Below are 19,355 nucleotides of genomic sequence, written 5' to 3' on the forward strand. Positions count from 1 at the left end.
AACAAAATTGTAATAATAATCATCATCATCATCCAAAACAGCCATTTTCACACAGATTTACAATATCTTGCACAGGGTTGCAAGGGTGTTGGAACTGAACCTACAACCTGGTTCCACCATTTCATCATATATTCACAATTACTGGCAATTTAGAAACTAATTAGCCTCAAACACATGTTGAAGGAAAAAGGTGCACCTGAAAAGAAGCCGAGGACAGGAAGAACCCGAGCTCAAACTTCAACCAGGATGTAATTGTATAAAAAAACCATAACAACTTGTCTTTAAATGTTCAGATAACTTTCTAAATTACAGAAATGTAGATGAAAACAGCTACAATGATCCACTGAATAAGCTTTGTACAAAAATAGTGTAGTTACCTGTCTATTGTGACTGTGTCTGGTTCTTCGGTTCCTGTTGCTAAATGAAACTGTTTGTGTCTACTTTCTTCAGATTTTAATCCACCAAACGAGAAAAGCTCTTTGGTTTACACATCTCTTCATTCCACATACTCAGATCTGTGCTGCGCATCCCACAAATGCATCTTGGTTACAACATGCACAACATGCATTAAAGTTTCTGGAAAAGATAAAGGAAATTTTAAATAGTCTCATCTCGAGCGTGATTTCACCCAAAACAGACACTTCAGGTGTTATACATGTAAATAAATAAATAATATATGGGGCAATAAGCTATTCTGATTCTGAGATATAAAATACATAAGAAAGAAAGGAGAAATAAAGTTGCAATAAAGTCATTTGCTCTCTTTATTAAAAAAAAATCAGAAGTTGTTTATAAGTTACGATAGAATAAAATACAAATGTGAAAATCATTTTCCACCTATCCTTCTGATAATATACAAATGAACAGTGAAATACTTCATATAAGCAAAACATTTGTTTTCTTGGCACTAATAATCAATATAGACTTACAGATATGTACTTAAAGTGGAAAATGTTCAAAACCAGTAAGATAACAATTATTTTCATGTTAAAATGTCTTTTTTTTTTCAGAATTACATAAGCTTCCAAAAATTAAAGAAAAGTTTAATGCAAAAACAAAGTTTCTCTAATTTCTTGAATTAATATGATTATTTCAGAATTTTCAAGTATGTTTATTTTCTTAGAGATTAGCACAAAATAAATATGGCTCATAATTTGAAAACATGGTTGCACAGAAAATACGTTTTTCTAAATAGTGTCATAATTCCGTCACATAGAACAGTTACTGAAGAACAGTGGATTTTTTTTTCCTTTTCAGTGAATGAATCACATTGTGCAACTTTAAGTGGTCTTTAACAGATTATCTGTCCAAACCTTGAGGGATAATGAAATAAGACAATAATGCTCAGAAATCTGAAGGAAACTCTTATCTATGTCACAGTAAAAAAAACAACAACACATAAATAATAAAATAAACATCAGATTGTGCCAAACTGGACCAGCTTCAGGGCTGATTTTAGCTTCTAACAGCAGAAAAAAAAAAAAAAAAGTCCAGACGGCATTCCTTTCAGGTGAGTTTTTTCACGGTGCTGCTTTCATGCAGATTTTCATGGTTTTCTTGGGACACGGTCGTCATTAACCACATGGATTCTCCTGGTCTGACGAGTCAGGATGTGGTTTAAAACGGGTCTTTGTGCCGCCTGGCTGACTGTCAAACAGTCTTGGGGGGACACTTAACAGAGAAGTGCTGTGGTTAATGTTATTAGACACACCTCTGCTTTCTGCTGTGCTGAGATGAGCCAAGAAAAAAAAAAAAAGAAAAAGGTCTGCCATGCTGAAAAAAGTCACCATGAGATGAACACATTAAACAAAAGCATTGTTCTGCTGACAGTTCAGAAAAATCCCTTCTTTGATTCTTTAAAAGTCAAGAGGAATTAAGCCGTTTGCGTGTCCCGTGAGCCGATGAGTCCTTTGCACTGGAAGAAGGCGTCCTGACGCGGCGCCCGTCCCAGGAAGCTCCTCAGCATGTCCGTTCCGTCCAGGGAGCCCCCGGCTTCCAGGATCACTCTCCTGTACTCTTTTCCAACCTGGATCAAGCCATACGTGCAGGGATAAAAGCAGAATTAAAAGAAAAAGAAAGGCAAATAACTGCCTTGAAGTTTAAGGAAACGTTAGCGGGCCGACCTCTGGATTCATGATGCCTTCTTTTTTAAAACGGCTGAAGAAAATGTCCATGGAGTAGACCTCGCTCCACAGATAGCTGTAGTACTGACCGTCGTACCCTCCGGCCAGGTGGCTGAAACTGGCCGTCATATTAGTACCTGCAGACATTAACAAACTATAAATATATCAAATTCAAATGGAGTCATTCATCCTCTGTGTTGTGAGGGTAGAGTTCCAGTGACTGACCTGGTGTGGCAGGAACACCCAGGATCTCCTGGCAGTGTTTGGCGAACACCTCCGCAGTGTCGGCGCAGGAGCTGCTGTGAAGCGACTGGTCCACTTTGCTGAGGACGACCTGACGCAGGTTCATCAGACCTGGAGGAGGAACGAGGCCGCACGTCAGCTGGAGCTCAGGAAAGACTGCACGGCAGTGGGAAGGAAAGCGTCTGGCTGACCGGTGTTGGCCACTCTGGAGGCGATCAGCTTGTCCAGCAGCTGGTCCGGGATGGACGTGCCGTCTTTGTAGTGGCGTGACATCCTCCTCAGAGGCTCCTTCTCCCAGACCCAGTTCTCCAGCATCTGGGACGGCACTTCCACGAAGTCCGTCTCCACCTGGGTCCCGCTGAACTCTGAAAACGTGGTCTGACAGAGGCGCAGAACCAAACGATCCTGGTTATTAACGTATCGCCACGCTTCGGCGTGAGCGGCGGACGGCTCGCAGGACGTTTTACCTTGGAGCAGATCTCATGCATCACGTGACCAAACTCATGGAAGTAGGTCTCCACCTCGTGGTGCTGGAGCAGGGAGGGCCAGCCTTTCCTGGGTTTGGTGAAATTCGCCACCATGGCCGCTACGGGAAGCCTGCGGTTCCCATCAGGGCCTCTGCAGCCGGGCTGGAGCCCGAAACAGGCCGCATGGCCGTATTTTCCCTCCCTGGTGAAACCATGCAGAAGTGTGAAGTCTCATGATGGAATGAGCAACACATTAACAAGTCTTTATGCTTAAATATGAGAAAAAGTAACATCACAGCACAGGGCCTGAATACCAGCCATGCTTCTGTCATAGATATAATTACAGTCACATGTATTATGGATTATTTTTCATGAAAGCTTTTAAAAAATGTAAATGTTCCATCTTTTAACTTCTTTCCATCATTGTTGTTCATTTGATTTGAACCTTTTGACTTTATAATCTTTTCTTTATTGTTGTCAACATTAAGAAAAGTGCTGCATCATTAAATTAAATCAAATAAATAACTGGCTAACAGCTATAAAGTCACAACACATAAATTAGATTTTATTGGCTTCTCTCTGCCAACACAAATCGTTCAGTCACCGCTACACAAGAGATGTTGGAAAAATATTTTCCACATTACCGTATTATCTTTATTAATAGAAAAAACGACTGTATTATTATCGAAGATGGGAAAGTTCTTTGCTCCAGCTGGGGAAAAAGAAACCTCTGAATGTTGGCAAATTTCAAACTTTCGGCTGCAAAAGTGGAAACTTTCAGAGAATTCAGACACACAATATAGACACTCAAAAAAAAGGCATCAGTGAAGCTGTATGAAGAACATCAATTCTTAATGATGCACCATAAGACCAAACCTTATAAATAATGAATGAACAATAATGACATATGGATTAAAAGCCTGCTATTGAAGATGCAACACAACATCCAATCCAGCTACTAACTGATATTTCAAGTATTTTTTTTAAGTAGTTTGTACTTAAGTAAAATCTAAGAACTGAAGGAATAGTTTGACTTTTGAGTTTCCTTCAGTCAAATGAGCAGCTGTTCGACGGGTTTTACTAGTTTTCTACTCTTTACAAAAACAGCAACGGACTCTCTACCTTGGATGCAAATCCATGTAAAACTGTCCGATCTCCTCGCCCGTCTCCGAGTCGCAGGCCGAATAGAGCTTGACGTGCTCGTGCCAGACGTGCGCGTGCTGCACCTCGGCGAAGGTGAGGCCCAGCAGGTCCTGGTAAATGCCGAACAGCCCCTCCGTCACCACGTCCAGCGGGAAGTACTCGATCAGTTTGTCCTTGTTGACGGCGAACTTGCACTGCTCCACCTGGTTCATGTAGTAGGACAAATCCCAGGCGTTGATCTTCCCATCGAAGTGGAGGCCCCTCATCAGGCACTCCCTCTTCTTCAGCGCCAGGATGTATTTCCTCTCCTTCATCCCAACCGGCTTCAGACTTTCGTGAAACTTATCTGTGGAGATGAACAAAACAAAGATTTGCTTGTTAAACTGGATCATTAGAGTCCTCATAAAAAAAGAAAAAAAAATCAAGATATAAATTTTGATTTTTGAAATTAAAAATTTATTTATGAAAAATGTTGGCAGATAAAGGTAAATCGCTGAGACTTAAGCTGAACTACTGAATATTAATTAAAATTGTAAAAATGCATTTTCATTGATGAAGTCTACTGTGAAGACAAAAAATAAAAAAAATAAAGTAAATTTATCAAATTTAAGAAAAACAACAAAGTTGATAGTAAATCCAAACATATTTTAAACTGAAGTTGATTGTAAAAATTTACAATAATATAACAATAACAATTTAGAAACAATTAAAGCTGTTGAAAGTGGAAGAAAACCTTAAAAACAAAATTTGAATAATAAAGAAAAACTGACTCAAATATTGCAATTGAAAACAAATTTAAAAAACAATTTGCAAATATGTCTGAACATTAAGAATGAAATAAAGAGTTAGCTAGGAAATGTGGATGATGAAGAATTATTAATAACTGAAACTGAATTTTATTTATTAATAATTTATAAAATACACCAGTGAGAATTAATTCAAATGCTAAGATTCAAAACAAAACATCAAGAAATTCAGTATATCAAATAAACAAAGGAAAATATTAGAATAACGGCAAATTTCACCGAAATCCTCGTGAGAATATCACAAAATGTAATAAATGTTAGTATAAAAGTAAAATTAGGAAAAAATAATAATGAGTTAATGCGGGCAACAAAAAACAAGATGTGAAAAAATGGAGCGAAATGTTGACAAAAGAATTTTTTTTGCCAAATATTATTGAAAAATAAAATAATTCTTGTGAACACGTATCTTGACATGACAAAAGGAAGGCAAATGAGATTGTGGAGTAAAATGATTTTTCTTTAACATAAAAAAAAAACCTTAAAATTTAAAATTTCCCAAATGATTTACAAGAAAAAAAAAATTGCTTTGGAAACAAAATATCTAACTTTCCCTCACACACCGATGGTTCTCATATCGTCAGCTCAGTAATTCTTCTCTAGATGACTTCTAAAAACATGAGAATCAGCCTGCAACCGAAATCTGTTGTAGAAAAATAAATAAGAAAGACAGACAGTGGACTTCATTGCTCCACACTCCTTCCTATTGACAGTTAATCATGTTAGGATGTGGGCTGGAGCAGCGTGCTGCCTGGAGAGCAGCGGGGGTCAAAGGTCTTACAACTTCCAATTCTGCTTCTCTAACCTCCAGGCCACCAGAGCGTACCTATAGACCAGGCCTCCAGTTTCCGCTCAACGTATTCCAATAATGTGTGAAAGGTGCTCCGATCTGGGATACTAAAATTTATAGCTCCTCTTTGCTTTCTAATACTCATCCCCCTGCCTTCATGGGCCGTAAATCACAGCATGTTACACAACATATGAGTGTCATGTAGTGAAACACACACCGCATTCCGCGTGCTGGCGGTATGGAGCGCGTCGTTTCTCTGCTTCCACTTTCCTGCCCAGCAAAATTTATTTTCCACCGCCGAAGCCGTTACCAGATAGTGTGTGTCTTAAATAACAGCATGTTTGCATGTGTGTGTGTGTGTGTGTGTGTGTGCGTGTGTGTGCCACAGGGGTGGGGGTCGTACCGAGAAAGTCAGACACATTGCTTGCATTTTTTGCCATGTTGATCCCCAGCACATAGTTGGCATGATTACTGTAACCCAGGAGGTCTGCGACCTTTGCTCTTAGTTGGATCAGCTGTTCGAGGATGGCTGTGTTTACCTGGAAAAAAAACAAAGAAATACAGTAGCTATGCAAATTAGTGAGTGAAAGAATGCCTTCTCCAAATCTTAACAAAACTCTTATCATGCAACAGCCCCGCTTGTGTGTGCCTTCGGTTCTGTGAGGTGAGAATTATTCAAGAGATCGGTATAGAAAACTGAGAAGTATGTCTGAATGTCGTTCCAAAGTTAACAGCCTGTCATGAATTTCAACATAATCGCCGAAACTTCTCAGCCACAACTGCAACACTAACTGGGGGGGGGGATCTATTTGCAGCGCTGCAAACCCACAGCTGATAATCGTCCTTTTACTGTCGTGTCATTAACAGACATTAATCTGATTTCATGCTACAGATACTGTGAGCACTTAACCAGCCGGCGGCGGGATGTGGCACTTCGTTACTGCAGTGAGGAGCGGGAGTCACTGCAGACGACTGCAACGCTTCCTCTTAAAGACGCCGCAGCATTAAAGTTCAGGTCAGTCAGCTATGCTGTCACTTGGTTCTTTGTTCATTTGTTTAGCCACTGGACAAATGATTGATGAAAATGATTCGGCAATAGATCACTGTAGAGTAATGTCCTCACTCACTCATATTTCAGATCTGTGGTTTACACGCCAGCATCCCATAATCATGAGCTTCAATGCAAATCAAGAAAAACCTTCAACTTTTCAAAAACATGAAATTAAAATACGATGGAGGTGGAAAAGGCACAACAAAAGATAAAGAATATTGCATTTTAAACTTATTCAGTCCTGCTTTAATCAAAAATGTTCAAAGAAAGCCCAGTCTACAACAGTCCAAACACAGAGACAGACACTCAGTCGACACTCAGGCTGATCCAAATGAAATTAACCCACAAAACTCACTGACAATCCTCTTGGATTAAAAGGTATAAAGTAATAATCACACAGTGAAAATCCAGTTTCCTCTAAAATGCCACATGAGAATCATATCAGAGACACAGAGGATTAAATATTCCTCCCATAAATCACACTTCTTGCACATACCAGCGTTGTCTTTCAAGATAAGGCTGCAGGTATTTGCATTAACTGTTGTGCGACCTTCAGCAAGAAGGTCCTGGGTTCAAATACCGGCCGGGTCTCGAGGCCTTTCTGTGTGGAGTTTGCATGTTCTCCCCGTGTGTGTGTGTGTATGTGTGTGGGTTCAATTCAGTTACTCCGGCTTCCTCCCACAGTCCAAAAACATGCATGTTAGGTTAATTAGTGACCCTACATTGCCCCTCGGTGTGAATGTGAGCATGAATGGTTGTCTGTCCATATGTGTCGGCCCTGCGGCAGACTGGCGACCAGCCCAGGGCGTACACCCCGCCCTCGCCTCAAGTAGCTGGGATTGGCTCCAGAAAAGGACAAGCGGCAGAAAATGGATGGATGGGTGGATGTTGTGCAACCGGGAACGTGACTGGTGGCCGGTGCAGCATGGGACACACACACACACACACACACACACACACACTCATGATCACCACTCCAGTTACCTCTTTACACCTGCTGTGAAAAGCTGCTTCCATCTTCCTCCGGGTTTCAGGGTTGTGACACCTCTTCATCAGGGGGTAGTAGTGGGGATATTCCAGTGTCACTTTAAACCGGCCCTCCTCGGTCTTTTCCAGGCTGTTGAGATAGCTATCAGCCAGCCCACCTTATCGGGAAGAGAGCAGGCAGTGAAAATAACCGAAGTGCAGTCACGGCGGCGCGCAGTTTGTTGCAGACGAGCTTACCCAGCTCCCGCTCAGAGAACGTCAGATATGTGTTGTCCTCGTTCAGATTCTGGTTAAACTCTATGGAGAGTTCGCTGATGAGCTTTGAAGTTCTTTTTATTTCCTTGGGAGAGAAAAAGGACACAGCAGCAGAGTCACGAGAGAAAATCTAATCCCCATTATGTAACATTAGCAGAAAAAAAATTACATATTAAATCCCAAGACCAAAAGGAGGGATTTAAAAAAGTAAAGCAGTCTATTAAGATCCTATTAACTCCCTTTTCCTACAAGTCCTGAGACCCTGAGAGAACAGTAATATATATTTTATCTGGAGCAGAGCTGCTGAATCCTGATCCTGGATCCACAGTCTTATATGACGAATGTGTCGAAAGCAAGCTCTGCAAAGGTCTGATAAGCTCTAATCAGGTGTGCTGGAGAAGGAAGACAGTCTGCGACATAAAGGACTGTGGGACGTAGCGCCTGTGATCTGGACGATTACTGCAATCTTTGTTTTACCGCTGCTCCATTCAGGGAAGCACGAACCATCTCCGTGTCCTCACTACGCCCTTTCTCCAATATATTCACAATCTCTCCTCAACACATGTCCAGCATGTGACCAGTGGTTGCTTTTATTCGTTTTTGCAGTAACTAATTATAAACCAATTATTATACCATTGTGAGTTACTGATGCAGCTGCAATGACTTAAGTTTCAGTGGGCTTGTTGTGCAGAGCAGCAGAGTTTTAGTGTTAACAAATCTCCATCTAAGAGATGTGGATTAGAGCCACTGGTCCCTGACCAGTATCCACAGTACCTGGATTAACACTGTTTACAATGCTGTTCGTGTCCCTTCTAACGTGTAAAATTCAGAATAAAGAGCATCTTCCTGGAACCCATGCATGAAGTTTAACTCCAGCTGAACTTAATCAGTCGTTAGGTTGACCCCCACAGTGCTGACAGCTCAGTTAATGTGTCATAACGACGCTGCAAATTTACAACTGTGTGTGCACAATATTAAGACGTCCTTAAATAAAGTTGAATTGATTTGGAAAGTAAGACATCACAAGCAACACGCGTCTCTAACTAAAAAGCTTCTAATTGCAGTAATGACAAAAAAAATTCCAATATTTTTAAAACAATCAACTCATAATCGTCATCACATCCTCACTTTCTGCAACATGTAACTGCTTTGTGTTTGTTTTCATAAATCTGAACTCATTTTCCACCAGTTCCTTATCGTGTTTTTCTTTTAGATGTTTTTTTTTGAGACAAAGTCTAAACATTGTACCTCTTGTGTGTCTTTGGACAGGTGCAGTCCTTTCCTCTGGCCGAGCAAGACGAGTCGGTCTAAAAACCTCTTTTCTTCAGGCAAAAGGCTGTTCTGAGGCTTTGCCTGTCAAAATATAAACACACGGTAAAAATAAAACCTCCAAAAAACAAACTTATTTACTACCCAGGTCTCTCGGCTAAATTTATGAACCTATTTATGCTGCACTGTTTGAAATATCACGTTGAACGGCGTCACGCTCATTAGACGGGATTAAATTTCTTACTCCAGCTAAATAGAAACCAGTCATGGGGTCAGATGAGGGCACAATATCCTTGATCTTAATATAAAACGCCTCGGTGCTGGTGGATCTATCATCTGTCGACCCGAGGGGGGCATCAAATGTGAAAATATGTTTTCACTGACACAGTGACCCCGATAAATGCAGCCGCACCTCACACATAACTCCTTAACGACGGGGGGTTACTCTAACACATTATTATCTTAGCAAACTGGAGTTTTTAATATCCGTGGATATGTGAGGAGGCGTGACACGGAGTGAACCTGCAAGGCCCGGAGCCGCTCGAAGACGTCCCCCCGCATGCTGAGCTCCACGTCGAACTCCGACAGCTTCTTGTCGGCCTCCGTGCTCGCAGAGCGGACTTCCTTAGAGGGACACACGAACTGGGGGAAGTCGAGGACGTGGCGCGATGCTGAGCGAGCAGGAGAAACAAGGCACGGACACACATTTGGACACAGCTGATTAGGATATAGTTTATCAAAACATGAAAGGACCAAAATGTCGTCAAGGAATTTTTACAAAGAAGGAATTTGCCATTTTCTCTCACATGGTAATGTCATGTGTGAAGTGTTTTTTTTTTTCTACACTTTTTTTGCAGTACAGTGGTTTTCATGTTTGATGACAAATCACGGACGTTCTGTGCTAAGTTTTCTCCGGGTGCTTCCTCCCACAAATCAACAAAATGCTTGTCAGGTTAACTGCTGCTCTTAAACTACCTGCAGTTGTGAGAGATTGAATGTTTTCTCTGAGGGCCTGGCGACCTCTTCAGGATACATCCTTTACACAGAGTAACCTGGAATGCACTTCAGCTACCTGCAGCTGTTAGTGCAATGGGTGACTTGAAAATAGAAGATCCAATAATCGATGAATGATTTCAGCAATCACAGTGAATTAAATAACGCCATGCATTCAACCACGGGCCTCAGAAAAGATCTGAAATGCTCTGCCCTCAGAGTTTCTGATTTCATTTTGATTTAGATGAATGAAATATTATAAAAGGGTAGTAATATAAGAAAGAATAAGAAAAATCCTTTGTTGCACTGAAATGAAAAAAAATCAGCATAGCATTAACTTTTCTGCTGATACATCAGAAATATTTATACATATGTTTAATGCCTATGATGCCACTTGTAATGTGTTGATTTGAAGTAAAGTCCGGTCAGGAGCTGCTCAGGCGATTGGATACAGACAACCCAAGTTTCTAATGTCATGTAAGTCAAGTCAACACCATTTTTGGTGATCCCTAAGTTTGCTCTCATCACCAAACGATCGACCCCCACTCTCCAGATTTGAGCTTCAGGCAGCTGCAGGTGACAGCAGGCCCCCCAAGTCCACCCCAAACCTCCACCTCTGGCGCTTTATATTGTCTGTAGTTGAGTGAAATTCAAACATGTCCCAAAAGATATCCTTCTGAATGGTGGGGCACTGTGGCGCAGTTTGTTATTATTTAATAATGACAAGCAGAAGAAAGCAGACTTACAGGCATAATCCAACTTGGCATGGGCCAAAGCTCGCAGGGTGTTTTCAACAGACACGTTTTCTATACTTAGAGATCCAATGTCATCGTAGACCTTCTGCACCCTGGCTATCAAGCTGTCCGTGGCTGCCTTGATGTCCTCAGGACACAGATCCCACCTCTGGGTGTTCCTCTTGTGTCCTGCCTGGGAGCACTCCCTGGCAGATATCAGCAGGCCGCTCGTGATTGTCATTTTTACAGGTTTGGAGACCCTGAGAAGAAGAAAAAAAAGAGAGACAGTAAATGGAGAATAATAAAGCGCCCAGCAGCAGTAACAGGTGGAACCAACACAAGCAGTAAATTCTGCAAGGTCATGCCTGGGAGGCGCTGTGCATTTTTTCCATGCTAAGCGTTGACCTTTTACCTTTCCCAGCTCCTCTCGTGTCACATCAGGGTACAGTTTCACGAGGCGGCGGCGGAAAGCTTTCCAAAAACGTTCGTAAAAGCGTGGCATATTTGCGAGGGAGCCAAAACCCACAAACTATCTCGGAGGCTTTTTTTTTTTTTAGAAGCGCCGCCGGAGCACGATGATTTTATAACACTTTCCGCGATTAACAGGTGCGCTCGTAAACAGAATACTGGGCAGATGTTAATTCAGCGGGAGCGTGTGATGCACGAACACCGTTAGATATCTGCAGAGTAAAACAAACAAACAAACAAAACACTCAGCAGATGTTTGAGCTGAGGGCTTTGACCCGTACCTGCAAAGCGTTTGGCACAATGCAACTCTGAGCGCGCACATGCCGCTGTTGTTTTCATGCGTTTCCCCAAAAACACACACGAGAAAAAAAAAACAAAAACACTTCAGTTTCCTCCCTTCTTACTAGAACTCAGTCCGGTCAGAACAACAGCAGCAGCAGCAGCAGAAGAAGAAACTACCTCACCCTCCCTCTCCCTCTCTCTCTCTTGCTTTCCCGTGTGGGGACCGCTTCTTATTTCCGCTGCCAGTGCGCATGCGCAGAGTGGGAGGATGCGATCAATCCGACACGGGTCCTCATGACGCGGCGGCAGCAGACAGCTGGAGAAGAGCTCAGGTAGGTGGGCGGGAGGGAGGGGGAAACCGAATAGCATCCCTTTCACACAATCTTATTTATAAAAAATTGGCTCGGTGGTGTTTGTGCGGATCCGAGAGTGACCTCCGCGTGCTGTTTTCCCGGCCTTTGTTGGACCAGGATAGGGGCTGCTTTTTTTTTTTTTTTTTAATGAGCCAGCATCACACACACGGGCTGCACAGTGTGCGTCGCAGGCTTGTTATTTATTGCAAATCCTCCCTCCCTTTTACCCCCCCCGCTCCAAGTGGCGTCGCTTTGAATATCCACCTCGCACTGAAGCGTGTTTTCCTGATGCAGATCCTGTGTGATGGATCCGCGCACCTCTCGTCTCCTGTTTTGATATTACATCACAGCTTCTGCATCGCTGCATTTAACGCGTGTCAACACAGGCTGAGGGAGGAGTAGCGGCGCGAGCCAGACCTACATGAGCAGAACCACGCATGGCGTCAGCACGTGATGGAAACATGAGGCCGTGTTCACGTCTGATCGGTGTTTTCCCCACACACAGCCAATTTACACTGAGATTAATGGTGTTTTTTTTTTTTTGGTGTGCCCACCTTGCACCTCCTTGCTGCACGCAGAGGGAGAACACTGCAAACAGTGGCCAGCCTTTTTAATAGAGCAATGCTCATTTTGGTCACAAGCAAGAATGATTTTGCTTTTCATCCTCCTTTGAGTTGTCTTGGAAACGAGCTTCAGTACATTGCTCTGCTGGTATGGTTTTTTTTTTTTTCTTTTTCAGTTGTGACTGTAAGAAATAATGGATAATTACATGGTGGGATTCAAAAGCGGGCAATTTGCAGGTGGCTTCATATAATGCCACTGTATTAAGGAGCGGTGTAAGCACAGGGGGGGCATGCTGTATCCCTGGTTAAATGCTGTAGTCTGCATCTTCTCTGTGAGTGTGGGATTTCTCTGGGTACCTCAGCTTCAGTGTCTCTGAGATGACCAGGTGTGAATGGAGTCCTGTCTTTGGCTCTTTCTCAGCTGAGATCAGCCCCAGCTCCCTTGAGCTATAAGTTAGATTAGGTAGCCCAGAAGTTAAATGGATAAATGGAGACATAGGCACACAAAAAAACTGCAGGGTTTTTCAGAGTACCTCTGGATGAACCTGCATCCTTCTTATGTACCACATAATCCAACTTAAGGTTGCATGGACTACAAGTTTGAGCAAACATCAGCTCAGTTTTCTCTCCACATTACAGAAAAATACCCCAACGATTTTAGACTATTTAATAGCAATAAATGATGTGAATAGATGTGAAAATGATTGTGTCTGTCTCACTGTGTTTACCTTATCCAGAATTCACCCTCTCTTTGCTCATAGCCAGCTTTGATCAGCTCCAGCCCCCGTGACCTAAATTGGATTAAGCAGCATAGTAGTTGAATAAATGGATGGGAGCACAAAGAAAATAAGAACAACAAACAGCAGGGCTGGTTTGAGTGAATTTTTGCATCCAGCGGCTCAGATAAGACTTCTAAAATCCACTTGCATGCAGTTCATGTGGGGCATTTGTTGCCTAATTTATAATCCATGGTGGGTCAGAGTCCACCAAACAGGACTACAGTTGTACATGAGGAGGGATACTCATCCATTACCATATATTTATGACATAAGTATGCATTTTGCAGTGCAGTTTCCACTAATTCTGCGTTATAAGGAAAAGTGTGTGCTGAATCATATGTAATGCTTGTTGTCTTCATGGTGGAAATATCCTGAATTTTAGACAATCACCTTCAAAAAGTGATGAACTCGCCGTGAAAGAAGTATTTAGTTCACAGTCTCACTAATTTCACAGTTTAGAGACCATGTGGTCACTCTCAAACTTTGTACATCAGCGATGCATAAACATATAAAAGCCTTGTCAGTGCAGGTTTTAGCAATCCTACCATTTTATGACATGTTGTCATGCATTTGGTAAAAAATACCTTGAGGGTCTGAGTAGCACTGTCGAAGAAATGTGGGAATTGGTCAGTAGTTACAAAAAGTGATAAAGCTCCCACGATTTAGCTATTTAATTAACAGCTGACGAGTTATTTTTCTTTTATCCCTTAATTTATAGGTAACATTAGATATAAATACTTTAATGATAATATAATAATAAATACATTTAATTCTCTGATTTCTGATGCAGGAAGAAAAACAAACACAACCAAAAAACATACTTCAGATGAAGGGAGAATAAACTTCAATATCTCAAAAGTTTATAGCACACATTAGTGAACTTGTTGTTTGATCATGTAATAAAATGTAGGTAGATGAATCTGGAAACTGAAGGTTGCACAGGGAGAACATGCAAACAGCTAAACCCAGTGTCAACAGTGCTAACCACTGCACCACCAATCCATCACTGTAGGTCCAATTGTTCTTACTAATTGTCCTGAGCAAAGAAGCATTATCATTTATTAGGACGCTTTACTAATACAGTTTATTTCTTTCTGTTTCTTGACCTGCAGTTTTTTTTAGGTTGAAAAAAATGGCCGTGGAGAAGCGCCTTGCTTTCTCTATTGTGCAGTTTCTACGGGATCAAACACATTGCGGTGGCTTGAATTCAGATGAGCAGGAGAGCCTTGAAGGTAGGTCAAGTCACCACACTCTCAGACTTCAGAGGGATTCCTCACAAACAGGTGGGGGCCGTCTGTGTCCTGTCCAGTTAGGACTTCATTTCTAAATGCTGGACGCTCTTGATTTAGTGTTTTTGGAGCAGATGAGCATCGGCAGGTTTTGTCAGCTCAAAGTTATTAGGATATATTAACCAGAATGTGTGTGTGGGCCAATATGAAGAGTCCTCGGGGCTGTTAGATTTCCAGTTCTGGATGTGCAGCCAAGTTCTGACTCACCACAGCGATGCCGTTAACTCCGAGACCGGCTCCTGGAGCCGTTATCTTAAATCATTATCACACCGCCGCTTCTCTCCACTCCGCAGTCGCCATACAGTGTCTGGAGACCACGTTCAAGATCAGCTCGAGTGACTGCCACCTCGCAGTGCCACAGCCGCTCACTGAGATCTTCCTCAACTCCCTGCTCAAGGTGCACACACACACACACGCACACACACACACACACGGCACCAGCGAAGCACATCCCACAATATGCATGCGTCATTTTCGCCAATGTGCTCTATGCAGGGCAGGTGTTTTAATTCAACTGGGGGCAACTGAGAAATGCCGGTGCACTAATTCATCAGCATATATCGACGTGGTCCATAATGTTATTAATTACGCTTTTTCCTTTTCTTGGCAAAGTCCAGACTTCATCCATCACTTGTGTTTTAATTGCGCAGAATGACAACCTGACCATCCCAGAGACCTCGCCATCCCCCGAAGACATCGAACGCGCAGAGCAACTGAAAAATGAAGGTTACACTTCATTCTTGTTCCAGTTTCTTGAAGCATCCTCGCCGAGCTGATCTTTCTGTTCTTGCTCGAAATGTTGCACTATAAGGAGGGTGTGTTTTTGTTTTTTTTATTCTGATTCCGATGCTTGATTGCAGGAAACAATCACATGAAGGAGGAAAACTACAGATGTGCGGTGGAGTGCTACACAAAGGCCATCGATCTGGACCTGAGGAACGCCGTCTACTACTGCAACAGGTATTTACACTCCCGTTGTTTTGAACTGCACTGAAGTCTCTCGTTGTGATTCAGACTTTACGAACAGCGGCAGGCCGGGCTGAGCAGCACTCGTCACAATGCCACGCTCAGACTACTGAACTGAATCCTCCCCCTTGTTTCAGTCTGAAAACAAACGGCTCGGCGATCAAAGCCTGGCGACTGGCTGAGTTTTTTTTTTTTTTTTTTCCACACTTTGCAGGGCCGCAGCGCACAGCAAGCTGGGAAATTACACTGAAGCAACTGGTGACTGTGAGAGAGCCATCGGGATCGATCCCACCTACAGCAAGGCGTATGGGAGAATGGGGTGAGTCAGATCTTTCCTTCTGAATAACAGTCACATGTGACAAAGTGTAAATGCTTCAGTACTTCACCGGACAAAACACATAAAATACATGGAAAACTAGAAGAAATAACTCTGGGCACAAACTCTACAATCACACATAACAGTGGCTTCTTAACACCTCAGGGTTCAAGTGAAAACTAATGTTAAGTTCTTTAAAGTGTTGCTCGATACTCAGATAGGTGTAAATAGCTGCAGGATTTCTAGAATCTGTGAGAATTAATCAAATGTGCGACACTTCAGCTTCACATTTCTCTTGAGAACATAAACTCTGTTTAGTTTTTTCCCTTTTGACACCACATTTAATGATTTACAGTGTGCACATAAAACTGATACAACTAAGTATCGCCTGCAGACGGTCCCTGGTTGGAGTCCTGATCCAGCCTTTCAGTGTGGAGTTTGCATGTTCTCCCTGTGCATGTACAGCTTTTCTCCAGGCACTCTGGTTTCCTGCCACACTCTAAAATGGATGATAAGACAGTTCACATTAACAATGCTAAACAGCAAACCTCCCTGTTGTTTGGAACCCCGTCTAAAAATAAGTTCTCTGTTTTTCCCTGTTTTGTGGATCCAGTCTTGCTTTGACAGCTATGAACAAATATCCCGAGGCAATATCCTACTTCAAGAAAGCTCTGGTATTAGACCCGGAGAACGACACCTACAAGTCGAACCTGAAAATTGCCGAGCAGAAGCAGAAAGAAGCCACCAGTCCGGTGAGTGAAGCCGCTTCCCTCGGAGCTCCCGCTGTTCAGGGTTTTGGCCTTGTTGATACAGTTAAATGCGACTCATTAGCATTTTGACCTTTTCCTATTGACGTGTGCCGCAGATCGCCGCCGGACTGGGATTCGACATGGCGAGTTTAATCAACAACCCTGCCTTCATCAGCATGGTGAGAGCGCTAATACACATGCACAGCGCATAAACGGCTCTCTGCTGGCGTAATAGGCTGGATCTGCCACTCAGAGTCCTCCACGCTGCTCCTCGAGACAGATATCCGCGGCTCAGTGTGTCTCGGGAATGTTTCTGTAATTAGTCCCCGGAGTGACGGACAGCCTGTTAACCAGCCTTGAGTTATTGTTTGCTGGAGAGCTGGAGAGGACCTTGTCTGGGTCCTGGAGAGCCGCTCTTGTTAAACGATGACACGTGGGAACGTCTGCCAGGCCAGGAATGTTTTTCCAAGCATGCCAGAGTTTTACTGCCGCAACAATGACAAGACACATCTGAATCAGACGTCTGCGTGTTGTGGATTCACGCGAGCGGGGCTTCTCCTCACCGAGACGCCGGCGCCAACCTGAAGGCGGTTGAAGAATTTGAACTTGATTTCTTGTTTACAGGCTGCGAGCGTAATGCAGAACCAACAAGTGCAGCAGCTGTGAGTATAATCCGATTGTATTAGGAGGAACGTGTGTGTGTGAAGCGTGGCTGTGGGTTTCATCTTACACTGACCGGCTGTGACGTCCTCCTTGTGTGGTCAGAATGTCAGGAATGATGTCGAATGCAGTCGGAGGCCCTGCGGCGGGAGTGGGAGGCATGTCGGACATTTCCAGCTTGATTGAAGCGTAAGTGCTCTGAAGTCGCAGTGAAAACACAATGACACATAACCTTTTTTTTTTTTTGCATATTTGCCGCATTGATCTATTCATTTAGCTGTTGTCGAGAAGCCGGGAGGCAGCATGTTTTCAGTCATGCTGCGGGAGAGAGAGAAACCGGCCAGGTGAACTGAGCGGGCCTCTTGTGTCTGACAGGGGTCAACAGTTCGCCCAGCAGATCCAGCAGCAGAACCCAGAGCTGATCGAACAGTTAAGGAACCACATCCGGAGCCGTTCCTTCAGCGGCAGCGCCGAGGAGCACTCATGATCTATTCAGGTATTTACTCAACTGTGAAAAGCAACTCGTTTACAGTGAAAAAACAAGATTTTTACTGCATGTTTTCTTTTATTGAGCTTTCCCACTATTGATAGTCTAAATATGTATTGCATTCTAACTATCCGAGTCACAATGTCTTCCTGAAGGGTAAAAGACAGCAGCTGAATAGTCTGTCACCATCTTTTCATGGTAGAGATATAAACTATTCTTAGGAGGAGGACACTGCAAGGTTGATGTCTGATCTTTAGTCAAGGTGAAAACGTTAATTTTTACCCTCTGGAGGTCGATGTTTTGTGGTTTTTGTGACATTAGTAACTGAAACTTACTGGAGTTTCACAGCGGGCTTGTTGCTTGTGTTAGAGGTGAAAAGTTGTAGAGCTGCTGTCTCTCTCTGTTCTTCTAAAATATCTAATTGAAGCCTTTCAATAAACAACAAACAGATTGGTTCTCTCTTCTGGCCACACAGGACAGATCTACAAAAAGTATACACATTAAGTTTTTGTCTGTTCATGCAAGTTAAATTATTTTTCTCTTTTAAATTGACCAAGAAATGGTTAATTTGATTGTGGGAAGGCTGAATTAAATTTATTACATTTTGACAACAAGTTGTTGGTCAGAAGTGAGAGAGTGTTTTCAGTAACTTGCAAAACATAAACATTACAGTTTAAGTCATTTTTAGAAAAATTATTATATCCACACATTTTTTTCCCCCCAAAATTGATGTTTCATTTAAGATTTTATGAGTTTCATTTCCCAGGAAGCATCTCCCAGGTCGATTATTGGAATCACGATGAAACAGGCAGCATTTTTTGGTGTATTTGACGATACAGTTTACTTTGTTAAATCCATCCATTAGTTTCCTTCACCACTTTATTCATTTCAGAGGAGCCGTTCCCAGCTGACACACACACTCAGTCAGGACTACAGGCAGCTTAGAGTCACTAATTAACCTCAAATGCGTATTTTAGAACAGGAACCGAGGATATTCTCAATGCAAGAGCACACTAATTTATTTATAAAGGATATCTAAAAACTCCAGTTCTTTTTAAATACTTCCAGGACAAGATCAGGAAGTATTTAAAGATGATAAATGGAGAAAGTGCACAGAGGAAGTTGTGACCCAGAGATTTAACCATCCTTCATGCTCTGACTGAAGGAAAGCTGATCATGGTTAACTTAACATGCATTTTTTGTGTTTCAGCCTCATCTTGTTTTTCTCCAACGAAGGGCAACCATATGGCGCGATTACAATCTCTACACCCATTTCTTAAAGTCAGCTCCCCGGCATCGCTGGAATGAAGAGACAGGGATGGGGGGGTGAAGGCACTTTACTGTGACTTGAGGTTCAGCGTGTGGAGAGAAGAGGGACTGGAGAGGGAGACCACGAAACCGAGCACCCCAGACATCCAGGGCAAAACACCAAAAACACCTAAATGAAAATATAAAAACCCAACAGAGCCAGGAAGGCGTTCAGCATCCAGACAGATTCTGAGTAAACTCTTACTTCCGAGTGTTTTTTTTTTCTTTAAATCCTGCAGAGGTTTTTTTTTTTTTTTTTTTTGGTATGTCAGGACTG

General features: G+C 42.6%; 2 protein-coding genes across 4 annotated transcripts; one reads left to right on the forward strand and one right to left on the reverse strand.

The window, feature by feature from the left end:
* Window positions 1-765: 765 nt before the first annotated feature.
* Window positions 766-11,666, reverse strand: nln (neurolysin (metallopeptidase M3 family)). Its single transcript, XM_030085201.1, has 13 exons — window positions 11,608-11,666; window positions 10,871-11,118; window positions 9,654-9,802; window positions 9,111-9,215; window positions 7,845-7,947; window positions 7,605-7,765; window positions 5,973-6,108; window positions 3,956-4,322; window positions 2,834-3,035; window positions 2,558-2,744; window positions 2,349-2,477; window positions 2,124-2,260; window positions 766-2,026 (listed from the first exon to the last, which is right to left on the reverse strand). The coding sequence occupies exons 1-13, from the start codon at window positions 11,646-11,648 to the stop codon at window positions 1,874-1,876; spliced, it is 2,118 nt and encodes a 705-aa protein (XP_029941061.1). The 5' UTR covers window positions 11,649-11,666; the 3' UTR covers window positions 766-1,873.
* A 198-nt stretch (window positions 11,667-11,864) lies between these two features.
* On the forward strand, window positions 11,865-19,205 carry sgtb (small glutamine rich tetratricopeptide repeat co-chaperone beta). 3 transcript variants are annotated; one of them, XM_030085202.1, is made up of 11 exons: window positions 11,865-11,940; window positions 14,416-14,535; window positions 14,886-14,989; window positions 15,243-15,318; window positions 15,453-15,552; window positions 15,773-15,877; window positions 16,488-16,626; window positions 16,740-16,802; window positions 17,248-17,285; window positions 17,389-17,472; window positions 17,659-17,770. In XM_030085202.1, exons 2-11 carry the CDS (start codon window positions 14,436-14,438, stop codon window positions 17,768-17,770), a joined length of 921 nt encoding a protein of 306 aa, XP_029941062.1. In that variant the 5' UTR covers window positions 11,865-11,940; window positions 14,416-14,435. The 3 variants fall into 3 exon arrangements, with proteins under 3 accessions (XP_029941062.1, XP_029941064.1, XP_029941063.1); XM_030085204.1 differs by lacking the exon at window positions 11,865-11,940 and adding an exon at window positions 18,981-19,205 and having other exon boundaries at window positions 14,436-14,535; window positions 17,659-17,779; XM_030085203.1 differs by lacking the exon at window positions 11,865-11,940 and adding an exon at window positions 19,007-19,205 and having other exon boundaries at window positions 14,436-14,535; window positions 17,659-17,779.
* The last annotated feature ends 150 nt before the right edge of the window (window positions 19,206-19,355 follow it).

Source organism: Salarias fasciatus, assembly GCF_902148845.1.
Source record: "Salarias fasciatus chromosome 7 unlocalized genomic scaffold, fSalaFa1.1 super_scaffold_4, whole genome shotgun sequence".
NCBI lineage: Eukaryota > Metazoa > Chordata > Actinopteri > Blenniiformes > Blenniidae > Salarias > Salarias fasciatus.